At 38.3% G+C, this 18,999-nt stretch overlaps 1 protein-coding gene across 3 annotated transcripts in view; it reads right to left on the reverse strand.

Annotated features, from left to right (window-relative positions):
• GRIA2 (glutamate ionotropic receptor AMPA type subunit 2) overlaps window positions 1-18,999 on the reverse strand; it is a 165,813-nt gene that overhangs the window by 67,877 nt on the left and 78,937 nt on the right. For all 3 annotated transcript variants that reach the window (XM_030312849.1, XM_030312850.1, XM_030312851.1), the window contains exon 3: window positions 10,392-10,631. In XM_030312849.1, the coding sequence (XP_030168709.1) occupies window positions 10,392-10,631 (240 nt within the window). The remainder of the gene's footprint in view (window positions 1-10,391; window positions 10,632-18,999) is intronic.

Here is an 18,999-nt window from a genome sequence, read left to right on the forward strand (position 1 = left end):
TTTATTTTCATTTCAAATTGGAAAATTGAGCCATAAATTGAACTTAAAGTGAATTTCAGATTTTTGGCAAAACAACAATAAGTTTCCTCTGTCTAGTCTTATACCAAAAAACGTAGGATACATAAGAATTTCTGAAGGGATAATTTAAACAAAAGACCACATTCCTTGTAAAAAAAATCGATTAATGACAAAACTTCTTTAAAAACTTCATGGGTCACCCATGATTTCCATTCACCATAAATACATTAACTCTTTCCATGATATAATTCAAACCCTCTTCCTGTTTTTCATCATCAGTGAAGACAGAGCATACAGCTGGTCATCATGATCAATTCAACAGATTTCAAAGTGCTTGAAAACAGTTATTAAATCTATCCAGTCTTCTGAGTAGGAAAAAAAGATAATTCTCTAAACCTCTTCTACTATCTCAGCCCTACTTTTCCACATTTCAATCTTCACGCAACTAACTCTTCCTTGTTACCTCTTAAAAATGTTATATGCATGGATGATGTTCAATATGCTATCTATATATTATCACATAGCACTTGCAAGTGGGATTCCTTACTTCTAAGCAATAAATTATTCATTTTGTTTTTATTTAATCATGAAATTTACCACATACTGAAATTTCAAGTGCTTGATATTCTGTTCCATCTCTCAATATATAAATAACAATTTGTAAATGGGTTTCAAGTGATATATCTATACCTAACATGTATTGGCAGATCATGTCAAAGAATATGGAGATGACATATAAAATTAATAAGAATGTATTTAAAGAAATTGTTGAGTTTTCAACTCATTCATTCTATGTGTCTAAAGTAACTCACAGTTAGTGTGGATCTTCTGCTTTCAAAACTCTAAGAATTAATATTTGGTAACCTATGAAGCCTAGAAACATACATCCATTAAGAAGCTAAATAGCTCAAGTCGTGCAATATAAGATTTGATTATTTTAGTGTCATCATAAGACAATGAATAATATTAAGCCATCTCCTAGCGACAGCCAGAAGTAACTCATAATCCATGACATGGTCTGACTCATGATTTGAGGAGATTTTTAGATTTGTTTACTCAGTAATAGTAACTGATCTCTCAATCTCTCAACTTGACCTGTGTCTTCCCTACAACTAAGAGTTTTGCATTAATTCTGATTACTTGTAAATTAACAGATCAATTTAAAATTTAAAAATCACCGAAAATACATGTGACAACTATGGAGGTGAAATGAATCTCTTCAAACCTAACACAAATTCATGTGCTTGGTCTCTTGATACCATATTCTAATTAGGGGAAAAACTATTACTTGAGGTAATAAATGACTTTTCCCTTCCACACAAACTACCATAAAACTATCTATAAATACCTCTATCCCTTAATCAGAATATAAACTTGTATGGACAGTGGGAATTCTATATAAATATTGTTTTATTTAAAGTTATTCTACTCTAATATCTATATCATAACAGGATATTTGAATTATAGCAGGGACTGATTTCTGAATTACTCGGAACAAAGAAAACTTGAGATATACAGTTGTTTATCTACAAATAGGAAAAAAAACAGAAAATTAATATTCCTGTTAATAAATATATTGAAAATATGTTCTAAAGCATCTCAAGAATATTATAAGGGTCTAAAATTAAGTTCTAAGTTCTATAAATTCTCAAGACTTTTGACTAAAATAAAGAATGGCTAGACTATGTTTGGTTAAATTACATAACTTCTTTTGCCTAATTGTTATGAGACTAGTTATAGCTGTATAACCTATTTGTAAGCTGACAATCTCCCTAAAACTCTACCAAAGTATTACTATCAGTGCTTCACAGTTTCATCTTGAGCTAGTGTTAATAATACTATGACAGAATTATAGAAAAGCCATCAGCCTAAAGACAGGGAAAGTTTAAGTGTTTTAGTTTGCACATTAGTGGGTAGAATTAAAAATGATTACTGCAAATAGGTATATTTCATACAGACAATTTCTTTCTTCTTAAAAACATTTTCTTTGTTCCATTTAAAATTCACTGGCCTTATTCATCTTTCAGGCACAGAAATTAATATTTATGATAACTAAATCATGGCAGCATGCCTAGGCCAGATTAGATTAACATACATTTCCCTCATTGACTTTCTCAGGAACATCTGAAAAGAAATTTATAATTTTATTCTATGCATGATTTCTTCTTGGAACTGGAATCAAAGTGCCTTCCCTTCAGGGAACAAATAGTATGGCTCAAAATCAAAATCAAGACCTAAAGATATAAAGCATTAGTTCTGGTTTTACTTACTGTGAATAGGAATGTGTTAACTTCTTACCTTATTGACACTGAACTAATAAATTAAAAAAAAAAACAACACATTTCGATTAAAGTCTTGGTTCAAATTTAATACAAATATATCCAAAGATGAAACTATATTTAATGTATTACCACAGGTAAGCCCATTACTGTATAGTTCAAACTGCATTGAAGATCCATCTACTGACTGTCTATGAAGTAATAATATGCAACTTTTAGGAAGGGCACTGGGTCATCAAGGAGTGGCAGGCTGCTGCCTGGATAAATAGAAGACACCAGCAGTCCTAAAACATCACAAGTGCCAAATGAACATTTCAGCACTCTTCTCGTGGGCAAACTTGAAATAGTCAGAGGTGACCTCTACGAAGGCTAGGATGAGTCTATGTTCTTCCTCATTAATAATTGGGATGTGGACTCTTGGACATGTTGCTCAGTATTTTGATGGAAGGTTGGACGCAGGAAGGGTGTAAGTGGCCGTCTTAGTTAACAGCAGTGCAATAAACAAAGCACAGAGCATTTTAATTTTTTTTTTTTTATCCAGTTCATATTTGGGGCAGAATGTTCGACAGCTATTATCATGCTTGGGCCCTATGCTGCTTAAAAGAACATCAATTAATATACTTAGAAATTAAAATTTACCAGTATGTTTACTTAATTCTAGACTCTTAGAAAAGTAATTATTAAAAATTGGAAAAAAAACCAGGGGCACCTCGGTGGCTCAGTCAGTAAGCATCTGACTTCAGCTCAGGTCATGATCTCGCGGTTCGTGAGTTTCAGCCCTGCGTCAGGCTCTGTGCTGACAACTCAGAGCCTGGGGCCTGCTTCGGATACTGTGTCCCCCTCTCTCTCTGCTCCTCCCCCACTCACACTCTGTCTCTCTCTCACAAATAAGTAAACATTAAAATTTTTTTTAATTGGAAAAAACCTGAATGCCAACAAATTGGACAACCTAAAAGAAATGGATAAATTCCTAGAAACATATAAACTACAAAAACTAAAACAGGAAGAAATAGAAAATTTGAACAGATTGATAACCAGCAAAGAAATTGAGTCAGTAATCAAAAAATTCCCAAACAACAAAAGCCCAGGAGAAGATGGCCTCACAGGTGAATTCTACCAAACATTTAAAGAAGAGTTAATACCTAATCTTCTCAAACTATTTGAAAAATAGAAAGGGAAGAAAAACTTCCAAATTCATTCTATGGGGCCAGAAATACCCTGATACCAAAACCAGATAATGACACCACTAAAAAGAGAACTACAGGCCAATATTCCTGCTGAACATACAAACAAAAATTCTCAATAAAATATTAGCAAACTGAATTCAACAATGCATTAAAAAAAAACATTCACCACAACTAAGTGGGATTTATTCCTGAATTGCAGGAGTGGCTCAATATTCACAAACCAGTCAATATAATACATCACATAAATAAGAGAAAGGGTTAAGAACCATATGATCATTTCAATAGATGAGGAAAACACGCTTGACAAAGTATAACATCCATTCATGATTAAAAACTCTGACCAAAATAGGTTTAGAGGGAACATACCTCAACATAATAAAGGCCATCTATGAAAAACTCACAGCCAGCATCATCCTTAAGGGGGAGAAACTGAGAGCCTTTCCCCTAGGTCATGAACAAGACAAGGCTATCCACTCACCACTTTTATTCAACAGAGTACTGGAGTCCCAGCCACAACAATCAAACAACAAAAAGAAATAAAATGCATCCAAATTGGTAAGGAAGAATTAAAATGTTCACTATATTAACTATACTAACATAGATACTAACACGATACTAACACGATACTAACACAATACTAACACAATACTAACATAGAAAACATAAAAGATTCCACCAAAAGACTGCTAGAATTGATAAACGGATTTAGTAAGTTGCAGGATACAAAATCAATGTATGGAAATCTCTTTCATTTCTATACATCAATAATGAAGCAGCAGAAAGAGACATTTAAAAAACAATGCCATTTACAATTGTACCCAAAATAATAAGATATCCAGGAATACCAACCAAAGAGGTGACAAACCTATTCTCTGATAACTCTAAAACGCTGATGAAAGAAACTGAAGATGATAGAAAGAAATGGAAACGCATCCTATGCTTATGGATTAGAAAAGCAAATATTGTTAAAATGTCTATACTACCCAAAGCAATCTACACATTTAATTCAATCCTTATCAAAATGCCAACAGCATTTTTCACAGAACTACAACAAATAATCATAAAATCTGTAAGGAACCACAAAAGACCCCAAATTTCCAAAACAATCTTGAAAAAGAAATGCAAAGTTGGAGGCATCACAATTCCGGACTTCAAATTATATTACAAAGCTGTAGTATTCAAATTATATTACAAAGCTGTAATAATCAAAAGAGTATGACAGTGTCACAAAAACAGACACATAGATCAATAGAACAGAATAGAACATCCAGAAAGGACCCACACTTATGTGGTCAATTAATCTTTCACAGAGCAGGAAAGAATATCCAATGGGTAAACGACAGTCTCTTCAACAATGGTGTTGGGAAGACTGGACGGCACTATGCAAAAAATGAAAACGGATGGCTTTCTTACACCACACACAAAAATAAATTCAAAATCAATTAAAGACCGAAATTTGAGACCTGAAACCATGAAAATCCTAGAAGAGAACACAGGCAGCAACTTCTTTGACATTGGCTGTAGCAACTTATTTCTAGATATGTCTCCTGAGGCAAGGGAAACAAAAGCAAAAATAAACTATTGGCACTACATCAAAAGCTTCTGCTTTTGCATAGGTTAATTATTTCTGCAAAGGAGATAATTAACAAAACTAAAAGACAACCTACAGAATAGAAGGTATCTGCAGATGACATATCTGATAAAAGGTTAGTACCCAAAATATATAAATAACTTATGAAACTCAACACTCAAAACACAAATAATCCAATTATTTGTAACACGAACACCTAAAATACAAAAAATCCAATTATTTGTAGCTTGAACAGACAGTTCTCCAAAGAACACATACAGATGGCCAACAAATACATGAAAAGATTCTCACCATCACTCATCACCAGGGAAATGCAAATCAAAACTACAATAAGATATTACCTCACACCTGTCAGAATGGCTAAAATCAACAACACAAGAAACAACGTACATTGGCAAGGATGTGGAGAAAAAGGAACCCTCCTGCACTGTTGATGGGAATATAAACTGGTGTAGTCACAGTGGAAAACAGAATGGAGGTTCCTCAAAAATAAAAAAAAATAATAATAAAAAAATAGAACTACCTTATGATCCAGCAATGGCCATACTGGGTATTTACCCGAATGATACAAAAACACTAATTCAAAGGGATACATGCACCCCTACATATATAGCCGCATCGTTTATAATAGCCAAGATATGGAAGCAGCCTGAATGTCCGTTGATTGATGAATGAGTAAAGAAGGTGTGGTATGTATACACAAAGAATGAAATATTGCCATTTGCAGCAACGTGGATGGATCTGGAGATTATAATGCTAAGCAAAACAAGTCAGAGAAAGAAAAATACCATATGATTTCACTCACACGTGGAAAACAACACAAACAAGCTTGAGGGAAAAATGTGTGTGAGAGAGAGAGAGATAGCAAGCGCGTGAGAAAGAAACACATTCCTAACTACAGAGAACAAAGTGATGGTTAGCAGAGGGGAGGTGAGTGGGGAGATGGGTTAGAGGATGGGGATTAAGGAGGGTACTTGCTATGAGGAGCACCAGGTGTTGTATGGAAGTACTGATTCGCTACACTGTACACCTGAAACTAATATAACACTGTATGCTAACTACCTGGAATTCAAATTAGACCTTAAAAACTTAAGAGAAAAAAACCCTTTATAATCCAGGAAGTAGAGAGACTGCCACATCAAGGACAGATCAAATTATCTGAAATTGGAGCATGTAGAGCTATATTGAGAGATGAAACCATGGAATCTATTTTTAAAACATGCATACTATGGATAAAGGGAACAAAGATGCATTCTCATATCACATAACACTAAAGAAGAAGGCATTTCCTTGAAGTATATGAGAAATGGGTTAAGGATCGAAGGAAAGAAACCCAGTCGCACGATGACTGCATGAATGAACTTTTTTAAGATGTAATATGATGGCAAAGCTATGAAAATTAAGACAGTCTAAGAAAAAAAATCAGCAAAATCCCATTTCATTGATCCAAGTAAAACACTGTAAAGGTCGAGTTTTTGCCAGTATTTTGAGTCTTACACATTAATCTCTGAAAATAGTTTCAGATCCAGTGTAATACTCTTCTATTAAAATGGGAGCAGCTATTTGATAACACCTCAAACATGTGTCCATACAGCCATTCTGTCCTTAATAATGTATTAAGGACAGTGATATTGTAACCAATATTCTTTTCTCCATGGATGAACTTAAACTCCTATCAAGTTATGTATAGGAATATGTAAATTGTATTACCTCATCACTTCATTTTCATAACTTGATATTATGAATTTCATAACTTGATATTACCTCATCACTTCATTTTCATTGAGTATTTCCAAAGTAAGTACTAATAAAGTCACTCAAAATGTCTTGGGTTCCTTTCACAAGTATATAAACTCAGCCATCTTCACCTGATCATTTCCCAAAGCCTCAGTATCTCTCTTCAAATACTAGAGTTTCCCTTTTTCTATCCGTGGCAGCCGTTGTCTAACATGAGTTTTCTCAAAAGTTCGGTTTCACCTAGAGGGAGTCACAGTGAGGGTGAAGTATGGCCCTGAGGTAAAAATGCCACCTTCAACCTTGTCAAACAGTGAAGAGAATTCGTCTTCTGATCCTTCAATTTAGCAGATGAGAATCAGTTTCTAATATCATCTCAAACTTACAATACACAGATGCTTGGGGCGCCTGGGTGCCTCAGTTGGTTCAGCATCCAACTTCAGCTCAGGTCATGATCTCACACTGTGTGAGCTTGAGCCCCACATTGGGCTCTCTGCTGTGAGCACAGAGCCCGCTTCAGATCCTCTGTCCTGCTCTCTCTCTGCCCATTCCCTACTGGCACTCTCTCTCTCTAAAGTAAGTAAGTAAGCAAGTAAGTAAATAATTAATTAATTAATTAATTAATTAATTAAAAAAATACACAGATGCTTGACTCATTCACTTATTCATTCTATTTATTGACTGTCAGCTCTGTTCCAGTATTATCTCAAGCCCCGTGTGTACAATTACAAACTATACACCCAGTGGAATGGTTACTTCCTGGACATTGCCTTCCTGGGGTTTACACCCAGAGCCAAATAAATGACAATGCTTGGCCTGTGTGACTAAAACAGTCCCTGGAACATAGTAGGGGCTCAGTAGCAGTTTTTGAGTGAAAGAATGAATACTATTAATTATAAATTGTGACATGTATTATGTAGGAAAAGAAGAGACTTCTTTGAGAGAGAATAACTAGGAGATCGTGCTATAGAAATGCTACCTCTATAGAGTAAGACACCAAGGAGGAGAAAGAACTAGAGCTGTGTGCAGAGATTTGAGGCGAGAGAGTGTGGTTTGGTGCATGTGGAGACAGTGAAAGAAGGTTAGTTAGACAGATTTAACTCGGTGAGTGAGCAGGATAAATTGCCAGGAATCAGACCTTAATTAAAGCCATGTTAAGAATTTTCAACTGTGTCTTCATTTTGATGAGAAGCATTTTAAGCCAAGGAGCGATGAGGTCAGAAAAGCATTGGAAAGCATTTACATGTTCCAGCTACTTTGTGGGAAATGGATTAAAGAGAAACAGATGTGGAAATGGGGAGGATGAGAAAATGAACCCATGCTGGTGGCCTGGCCTGGAGTGAAGACAATGAAAAAGAGTGTCCAGAGAGAGAATATATTTGGGTGGCAGAAATTACAGCAACAGGATGCAAGGGTGAAAGAGGTATTCAGAATACTCCCGGATGGCAGGCTAGTTTTATTAACATAACAGAGTGCTCAAGGAGTTGGCAGAGAGCAAGAGGGAAGACCATGAATAAGGTCAGTTTTGTAAGACCTTTTATCACATTAATAAGAAGTATGCTCCCGAATCATCCAGCACATTGCAATCCATATTTTCTCTAAATGGTTGTTTTAGTTTTTCATTCCTCAGAGGAATAGCAAAGCTCTCCCTTCTCAAAGCAGGGGGGAAAAGTAGTTGACATAGCAACTCTTTTCAGCTTGTAGAGTGCTGACAGGCTTTTCCACTGAGCGTTCTCATTCCCTGGACCTGGAGGAGGGGCAGAGAATCAGACACCTAGCTTGAGCACTCCAGATGGGACTGCTGCCCCAAATGACTACAAACTGATCAATGGAGAATTGACTGACGGCTGGCTCTCTTCTTGTCTGCCCTTGTGGGTTAACAAGGTGCCCTATCTTGGTCGAAACAGGCTTCTGGTTTTCATTTGAACCTTTCAATATTCCAGGAAGCAAGCTGCCAAAGGAAGCACAGTTTGGTACTTAGGTGCTCTTAAAATAGTGGTTCTTAACCTTTTGGGGTTTGGTTATGGATACTGCCTTTAGAAAAATGCATATGCAAACGTGCACAAAATGTTCATACAGCTTTAGTAAGTACACAGACCCACTGAAGCCAAATCATGGACCCAGGAATAGTTAACATCTGAGATTCCAAAGAAAATGAACACACTAATTTGAAAAGATATATGCACCCCTGTGTTTACCGCAGCATTATTTACCATAGCCACGATATAGAAGCAGTCCAAGTCTTTACTAATAGATGACCGGATAAATAAGATGTGCTATGTATACAATGGAATATCACTCAGTCATAAAAAAGAAAAGGATGAGATCTTGCCATCTCTTACAACATGGATGGATCTAGAGGGTAGTATGCTAAGTGAGATAGTCAGAAAGAGAAAGACAAATACCACATGATCCCACTCGGATGTGGAATCGAAAAAACAAAACAAATGAATAAACAAACAGGATCAGGATCCCTCAAAAAGGAGAACCAGACCTACAAATACAGAGGACAAACTATCAAATACAGAGAACAGAGAATACAGAAAAGAAAAGGATAGCTGTCAGAGGAGAGGGGGTAGGCAGCTGGGCAAAATGGTGAAGGGGAGTGAGAGACAGAGGCTTCCAGTTGTGGGATGAATGAGTCATGGGGATAAAATGCACAGCATAAAGAACGTGTTCAGTGGTATTGTAATAGTGTTGTGTGGTGATGGGTGGTAGCTATGCTTGTGGTGACCGTAGCCTAACGTACAGAGATGGTGAATCCCTGTTGTACACCTGAAACTTATGTAACATTGTGCGCCAGCTACACTCAAATAAATAAACTTTTGATAAAGAACATCCGGGATTCTATGACATACAAGTCAAGCAGGTCTCTTAATACCAAGCTTTGCAACAAGAGATTTGGGAAACACAAAGGAAATAACTCCCCCTTGAAAATACAACTTCAGTATGATGAGCTAAGAGTCTATCCAGCTGGTGTGCTAATAAATAATATCTCATCGTAAACCTAGAATTATGGAAAAGCGTGGGTCTGGTGTCGGAAGACTTATGTCAAACTGCACACCAGTTGTTCAAGTGGATCCTGAGCAGTCCTTCAACTTCGCAGAGATTCTGGGGTATCATTTGAAAGCGCCGTTAACAACAATCACACCCGCCTGATAAAACTTTTGCATGTGAAAACATTTAATCGCTATTAATTTCCTTAGAAGTTCTTATTTACATATTTATTCACATGTCACTTACACCCATTTTCAAGGCAGACAATTCACTGACTGGTGATTGTAGTCACCATAGGGTCTCCGCTGCTGATGACAGAAAGTGCTATTAAATGACAACTGAACATCTGCACATTGGGTCGACAGAGTCTATATCTTTAAATTGTACGTTCACAACTTTTTTTTTTTAATTCTGTTAACTATGTTTCCTGAGTTTCAAATTGCATTATTCATTTACACGGCAAAATTAAATCAAGTGACCCTTGGACTTTAATACATTTGTGTAGCTCCATAACATCATGCGTAAATGCCAAGTGTAGGCATTGAATTTGACCCACTGCAAAGACATGGGGATATTGTCACTCACCTCTGTCACTGTCATAGAGATATGCAAACTTGTCCCACTGATAGTATTCAATCAAGCTAAGAAGCGCTCCTTTGAGGTCAGGTCTCATCTGGATGACAAATGGATGTGTACCATCTGTTGGGAAGCTGGGAGTGATGAAGGAGACATGGAGCGTTCCACAAAATGATGTGATGGTATTTACAGACTTCTTATCATAAAATCCGAAAATAGCATAGACTCCTCTTGAAAACTGGGAGCAGACTGAATAGGAAAAAGAGAAAAGATATATCATTGAAATTGGCATACAATCACACAGATTTGCTTAACACTTAAATGCCCTCTCGGGGCGCCTGGGTGGCTCAGTCGGTTAAGCGTCTGACTTGAGCTCAGGTCATGATCTCCCGGTCGGTGAGTCTGAGACTCGAGTTGGGCTCTGTTGCTGACCGGAGCCTGGAGCCTGCTTTGGATTCTGTGTCACTCTCTCTCTGCCCCTCCCCTCCTGCTCACTCTCACTCTCTCTCTCTCTTCTCTCATTCTCTCCAAAATAAACATTAAAAAACATAATGCCCTTTATACGAAATACAAAATAATCAAACTAAAAAAATATAGAGTGTATATCAATGATCCAACCAATGTATGGACACTCATTTACTTAGCACTCTCTCTGAGGGATTCAAAGAATTATATAGCATTAAAAAGTAATTTTTGCTGCAAGAAAATATATACATTATTCTTGAACAAATCTTGTAAGTGGCAACTATTTTAGGACAGCCCTATTGAAAAAAAGTATAAGCAACAATCATTATGTATAAAAAGAACAAAGTGCAATTACCTGACATGTATACACATTCATAACATCTCATTGCCTCTAATATCTGATTGTTTAAAAGGATTTATTGTGTTAATGACGCCTTCATACTAGAAGGTCAGAGTGCACATGAAGAGTTCTAAGGCTGAATGGAAGTTCTTTAGGAGAAAACAGATGCAAGACTCACATCATACACAGAGACAGGTCTCACCAAAAAGAGACCTCTCACTTAGGCTCTCTCAAGTCAAGTAGCAGTTAAGTGGAGTTCTGAACTCCTAATTTTAATCTTTCTCAGGGACTTAACTTACCTGTATGTTCTACTCCATACAAAACAAACAATATCACCAAAATATTTTGACTTAGGACCATGATTCTTAAAAAAAAAAAAAAAAAATAATGATATTTTAATTGAAAGTCCCCATTGTTCCACAGTCCTTTACCTTCTAATGGATATTTTCATTTTGGTAAATGACATATGACAATGCCTTCTCCTACCCCCTCCCCCACAGTTGGACTATCACTAATTATCGTTTATCCTAATACCTATATATACTCAGATGTGGACCACTTATTTGTCTCTCCATTCCAATCATCCTAGTTCACTAATGGCCCCTACTTACACTGTACTTGCCTTGTGCCTGGCATGATCTACTGTACTTTAACTCATTTATTTCTCATTAGAACTCTTGAGGCAGGAGCTATTATTATTCCCAAATAAGAATTTTGATTGAAAAGTTGAAACACAGGAAGATTATATTATTTTCCCAAAGTCACACAGCTAGTAAGTGGAAGATGCTGTATTAAAATGTAGGCAGTCTGATTCTGGGAAGATGGCGGCGTAGGAGGACGCTGGGCTCACCGCGCGTCCTGCTGATCACTTAGATTCCACTTACACCTGCCTAAATAACCCAGAAAACCGCCAGAGGATTAGCAGAACGGAGTCACCAGACCCAAGTGCAGACGAGAGGCCCACGGAAGAGGGTAGGAAGGGCGGCGAGGCGGTGCGCGCTCCACGGACTGGCGGGAGGGAGCCGGGGCGGAGGGGCGGCTCGTCAGCCAAGCAGAGCCCCCGAGTCTGGCTGGCAAAAGCGGAGGGGCCGGATGGACTGTGTTCTGACAGCAAGCGTGACTTAGCGTCTGGGAGGTCATAAGTTAACAGCTCTGCTCGGAAAGCGGGAAGGCTGGAGGACAAAGGGAGGGTGAGCTGCGGAGCCCCCGGACGACAGAGCTCAGTTTGGCGGGGAACAAAGGCGCTCGCCAGCGCCATCTCCCCCGCCCATCCCCCAGCCAAAATCCCAAAGGGAACCGGTTCCGGCCAGGGAAATTGCTCGCTCCGCGCAAACACCCAACTCTGTGCTTCTGCGGAGCCAAACCTCCGGCAGCGGATCTGACTCCCTCCGGCTGCCACAGGGCCCCTCCTGAAGTGGATCACCTAAGGAGAAGTGAGCTAAGACTGCCCCCCCTGCCGCCCGCCGTGCACCTTGCCTACCCACCCCAGCTAATACGCCAGATCCCCAGCATCACAAGCCTGGCAGTGTGCAAGTAGCCCAGACGGGCCACGCCACCCCACAGTGAATCCCGCCCCTAGGAGAGGGGAAGAGAAGGCACACACCAGTCTGACTGTGGCCCCAGCGGTGGGCTGGGGGCAGACATCAGGTCGGACTGCGGCCCCGCCCACCAACTCCAGTTATACACCACAGCACAGGGGAAGTGCCCTGCAGGCCCTCACCACTCCAGGGACTATCCAAAATGACCAAGCGGAAGAATTCCCCTCAGAAGAATCTCCAGGAAATAACAACAGCTAATGAGCTGATCAAAAAGGATTTAAATAATATAACAGAAAGTGAATTTAGAATAATAGTCATAAAACTAATCGCTGGGCTGGAAAACAGCATACAGGACAGCAGAGAATCTCTTGCTACAGAGATCAAGGGACTAAGGAACAGTCACGAGGAGCTGAAAAACGCTTTAAAGGAAATGCAAAACAAAATGCAAACCACCACGGCTCGGATGGAAGAGGCAGAGGAGAGAATAGGTGAACTAGAAGATAAAGTTATGGAAAAAGAGGAAGCTGAGAAAAAGAGAGATAAAAAAATCCAGGAGTATGAGGGGAAAATTAGAGAACTAAGTGATCCACTAAAAAGAAATAATATACGCATAATTGGTATCCCAGAGGAGGAAGAGAGAGGGAAAGGTGCTGAAGGGGTACTTGAAGAAATTATAGCTGAGAACTTCCCTGAACTGGGGAAGGAAAAAGGCATTGAAATCCAAGAGGCACAGAGAACTCCCTTCAGACGTAACTTGAATCGATCTTCTGCACGACATATCATAGTGAAACTGGCAAAATACAAGGATAAAGAGAAAATTCTGAAAGCAGCAAGGGGTAAACGTGCCCTCACATATAAAGGGAGACCTATAAGACTCGTGACTGATCTCTCTTTTGAAACTTGGCAGGCCAGAAAGAATTGGCACGAGATTTTCGGGGTGCTAGACAGCAAAAATATGCAGCCGAGAATCCTTTATCCAGCAAGTCTGTCATTTAGAATAGAAGGAGAGATAAAGGTCTTCCCAAACAAACAAAAACTGAAGGAATTTGTCACCACTAAACCAGCCCTACAAGAGATCCTAAGGGGGACCCTGTGAGACAAAGTACCAGAGACATCACTACAAGCATAAAACATACAGACATCACAATGACTCTAAACCCGTATCTTTCTATAATAACACTGAATGTAAATGGATTAAATGCGCCAACCAAAAGACATAGGGTATCAGAATGGATAAAAAAACAAGACCCATCTATTTGCTGTCTACAAGAGACTCATTTTAGACCTGAGGACACCTTTAGATTCAGAGTGAGGGGATGGAGAACTATTTATCATGCTACTGGAAGCCAAAAGAAAGCTGGAGTAGCCATACTTATATCAGACAAACTAGACTTTAAATTAAAGGCTGTAACAAGAGATGAAGAAGGACATTATATAATAGTTACAGGGTCTATCCATCAGGAAGAGCTAACAATTATAAATGTCTATGCGCCGAATACCGGAGCCCCCAAATATATAAAACAATTACTCATAAACAGAAGCAACCTTATTGATAAGAATGTGGTAATTGCTGGGGACTTTAACACCCCACTTACAGAAATGGATAGATCATCTAGACACACGGTCAATAAAGAAACAAGGGCCCTGAATGAGACACTGGATCAGATGGACTTGACAGATATATTTAGAACTCTGCATCCCAAAGCAACAGAATATACTTTCTTCTCGAGTGCACATGGAACATTCTCCAAGATAGATCATATACTGGGTCACAAAACAGCCCTTCATAAGTTTACAAGAATTGAAATTATACCATGCATACTTTCAGACCACAATGCTATGAAGCTTGAAATCAACCACAGGAAAAAGTCTGGAAAACCTCCAAAAGCATGGAGCTTAAAGAACACCCTACTAACGAATGAGTGGGTCAACCAGGCAATTAGAGAAGAAATCAAAAAATATATGGAAACAAACGAAAATGAAAATACAACAATCCAAACGCTTTGGGACGCAGCGAAGGCAGTCCTGAGAGGAAAATACATTGCAATCCAGGCCTATCTCAAGAAACAAGAAAAATCCCAAACACAAAATCTAACAGCACACCTAAAGGAAATAGAAGCAGAACAGCAAAGACACCCCAAACCCAGCAGAAGAAGAGAAATAATAAAGATCAGAGCAGAAATAAACAATATAGAATCTAAAAAAACTGTAGAGCAGATCAACGAAACCAAGAGTTGGTTTTTTGAAAAAATAAACAAAATTGACAAACCGCTAGCCAGGCTTCTCAAAAAGAAAAGGGAGATGACCCAAATAGATAAAATCATGAATGAAAATGGAATGATTACAACCAATCCCTTAGAGATACAAACAATTATCAGGGAATACTATGAAAAATTATATGCCAACAAATTGGACAACCTGGAAGAAATGGACAAATTCCTGAACACCCACACTCTTCCAAAACTCAATCAGGAGGAAATAGAAAGCTTGAACAGACCCATAACCAGCGAAGAAATTGAATCGGTTATCAAAAATCTCCCAACAAATAAGAGTCCAGGACCAGATGGCTTCCCAGGGGAGTTCTACCAGACGTTTAAAGCAGAGATAATACCTATCCTTCTCAAGCTATTCCAAGAAATAGAAAGGGAAGGAAAACTTCCAGACTCATTCTATGAAGCCAGTATTACTTTGATTCCTAAACCAGACAGAGACCCAGTAAAAAAAGAGAACTACAGGCCAATATCCCTGATGAATATGGATGCAAAAATTCTCAATAAGATACTAGCAAATCGAATTCAACAGCATATAAAAAGAATTATTCACCATGATCAAGTGGGATTCATTCCTGGGATGCAGGGCTGGTTCAACATTCGCAAATCAATCAACGTGATCCATCACATTAACAAAAAAAAAGAGAAGAACCATATGATCCTGTCAATCGATGCAGAAAAGGCCTTTGACAAAATCCAGCACCCTTTCTTAATAAAAACCCTTGAGAAAGTCGGGATAGAAGGAACATACTTAAAGATCATAAAAGCCATTTATGAAAAGCCCACAGCTAACATCATCCTCAACGGGGAAAAACTGAGAGCTTTTTCCCTGAGATCAGGAACACGACAGGGATGCCCACTCTCACCGTTGTTGTTTAACATAGTGCTGGAAGGTCTGGCATCAGCAATCAGACAACAAAAGGAAATCAAAGGCATCAAAATTGGCAAAGATGAAGTCAAGCTTTCGCTTTTTGCAGATGACATGATATTATACATGGAAAATCCGATAGACTCCACCAAAAGTCTGCTAGAACTGATACATGAATTCAGCAAAGTTGCAGGATACAAAATCAATGTACAGAAATCAGTTGCATTCTTATACACTAACAACGAAGCAACAGAAAGACAAATAAAGAAACTGATCCCATTCACAATTGCACCAAGAAGCATAAAATACCTAGGAATAAATCTAACCAAAGATGTAAAGGATCTGTATGCTGAAAACTATAGAAAGCTTATGAAGGTAACTGAAGAAGATTTAAAGAAATGGAAAGACATTCCCTGCTCATGGATTGGAAAAATAAATATTGTCAAAATGTCAATACTACCCAAAGCTATCTACACATTCAATGCAATCCCAATCAAAATTGCACCAGCATTCTTCTCGAAACTAGAACAAGCAATCCTAAAATTCATATGGAACCACAAAAGGCCCCGAATAGCCAAAGGAATTTTGAAGAAGAAGACCAAAGCAGGAGGCATCACAATCCCAGACTTTAGCCTCTACTACAAAGCTGTCATCATCAAGACAGCATGGTATTGGCACAAAAACAGACACACAGACCAATGGAATAGAATGGAAACCCCAGAACTAGACCCACAAACGTATGGCCAACTCATCTTTGACAAAGCAGGAAAGAACATCCAATGGAAAAAAGACAGCCTCTTTAACAAATGGTGCTGGGAGAACTGGACAGCAACATGCAGAAGGTTGAAACTAGACCACTTTCTCACACCATTTACAAAAATAAACTCAAAATGGATAAAGGACCTAAATGTGAGACAGGAAACCATCAAAACCTTAGAGGAGAAAGCAGGAAAAGACCTCTCTGACCTCAGCCGTAGCAATCTCTTCCTCGACACATCCCCAAAGGCAAGGGAATTAAAAGCAAAAGTGAATTACTGGGACCTTATGAAGAGAAAAAGCTTCTGCACAGCAAAGGAAACAACCAACAAAACTAAAAGGCAACCAACGGAATGGGAAAAGATATTTGCAAATGACATATCGGACAAAGGGCTAGTATCTAAAATCTATAAAGAGCTCACCAAACTCCACACCCGAAAAACAAATAACCCAGTGAAGAAATGGGCAGAAAACATGAATAGACACTTCTCTAAAGAAGACATCCAGATGGCCAACAGGCACATGAAAAGATGTTCAGCGTCGCTCCTTATCAGGGAAATACAAATTAAAACCACACTCAGGTATCACCTCACGCCAGTCAGAGTGGCCAAAATGAACAAATCAGGAGACTATAGATGCTGGAGAGGATGTGGAGAAACGGGAACCCTCTTGCACTGTTGGTGGGAATGCAAATTGGTGCAGCCGCTCTGGAAAGCAGTGTGGAGGTTCCTCAGAAAATTAAAAATAGACCTACCCTATGACCCAGCAATAGCACTGCTAGGAATTTACCCAAGGGATACAGGAGTACTGATGCATAGGGGCACTTGTACCCCAATGTTCATAGCAGCACTCTCAACAATAGCCAAATTATGGAAAGAGCCTAAATGTCCATCAACTGATGAATGGATAAAGAAATTGTGGTTTATATACACAATGGAATACTACGTGGCAATGAGAAAAAATGAAATATGGCCTTTTGTAGCAACGTGGATGGAACTGGAGAGTGTGATGCTAAGTGAAATAAGCCATACAGAGAAAGACAGATACCATATGGTTTCACTCTTATGTGGATCCTGAGAAACTTAACAGGAACCCATGGGGGAGGGGAAGGAAAAAAAAAAAAAAAAAAAGGACGTTAGAGTGGGAGAGAGCCAAAGCATAAGAGACTGTTAAAAACTGAGAACAAACTGAGGGTTGATGGGGGGTGGGAGGGAGGGGAGGGTGGGTGATGGGTATTGAGTAGGGCACCTTTTGGGATGAGCACTGGGTGTTGAATGGAAACCAATTTGTCAATAAATTTCATATATAAAAAAAAGAAAAAAAAAGAAAAATAAAAATAAAAACCCAGATCTAGCCATCACTTAAAGGTTAAAAAAAAAAAAAAAAAAAAAATGTAGGCAGTCTGGAGCCGAAGTCCATGCTTTTAAGTAATGGGTAATACTGCTTTTCTCACTTGGATTACTGGAAAACCTCCCCATCTTTCTTCCTTCCTCCAATATTTCCTTTCCATTCAATTCTCCACAATATGGCCAGAATGATTTTTTGAAACACAAATTTGAAACTATCTCTAAGAGAAGTAAGGGTTACTTTGTCCAAGACTGATTCCTCTGAAATTCCCTATAGAAACCACCCATGCCACAATGTTTAAAGCCACCAATTCAGGTCAACCACATGGCTTTAAATGATTGCATAGCTGATACTGTTTTAATCTCAAGGATCAGTTCAATCCAAGGAATGGAAATAAACTATCCAGTAACATAATCTAACAACCCAGAGCATAATACCAACCATCTTCTCAAATTAATTAATCCCATTTAAGGGATAAGACCAATACAATCGTATTTAATTTTATTCCCTTTCAGAAATAAAATATCTGTAGAAAAAATAGATGTGTTTCATGAATAACAGCATTGCTAAAATACATACAGATTTTAATAACCAATTCCAGACAATCAGTACATTATAGGCAATAATTTTTAGCAACTATATATGATATGAAAGGAAAGGAAAGCAAGACAGGCTATTTCTTTGAGTGACTTCTATTTATCAAATATACCCATTTTCCTTTACATATTTACTAATTTTCAACCCACTCCTGTCTTTCTGGCATAAAGTTTCTTGGATTTCTAGGTTATATCTGTATTATATATCAATCAACATCTCCTTCTTTATTACCAATCTTCTGGAGAATGGTTTAATATATCTCAGAAAACAACTGAATATATTTCTTTACATTTCACACTTTAACATAAAATAGAGACGAAACTTCTGCCCTTTATTTATGTTCATAATTTGTCCTCATCTGAGTACAGAAGTTGAAAACAACCTTTAATGTGTTTGACTAGGCTCATTCTTCACATACGTGAAAAAACCCTTTCAT

This window comes from Lynx canadensis, chromosome B1 (assembly GCF_007474595.2).
Source record: "Lynx canadensis isolate LIC74 chromosome B1, mLynCan4.pri.v2, whole genome shotgun sequence".
NCBI classification, from domain to species: Eukaryota; Metazoa; Chordata; class Mammalia; order Carnivora; family Felidae; genus Lynx; species Lynx canadensis.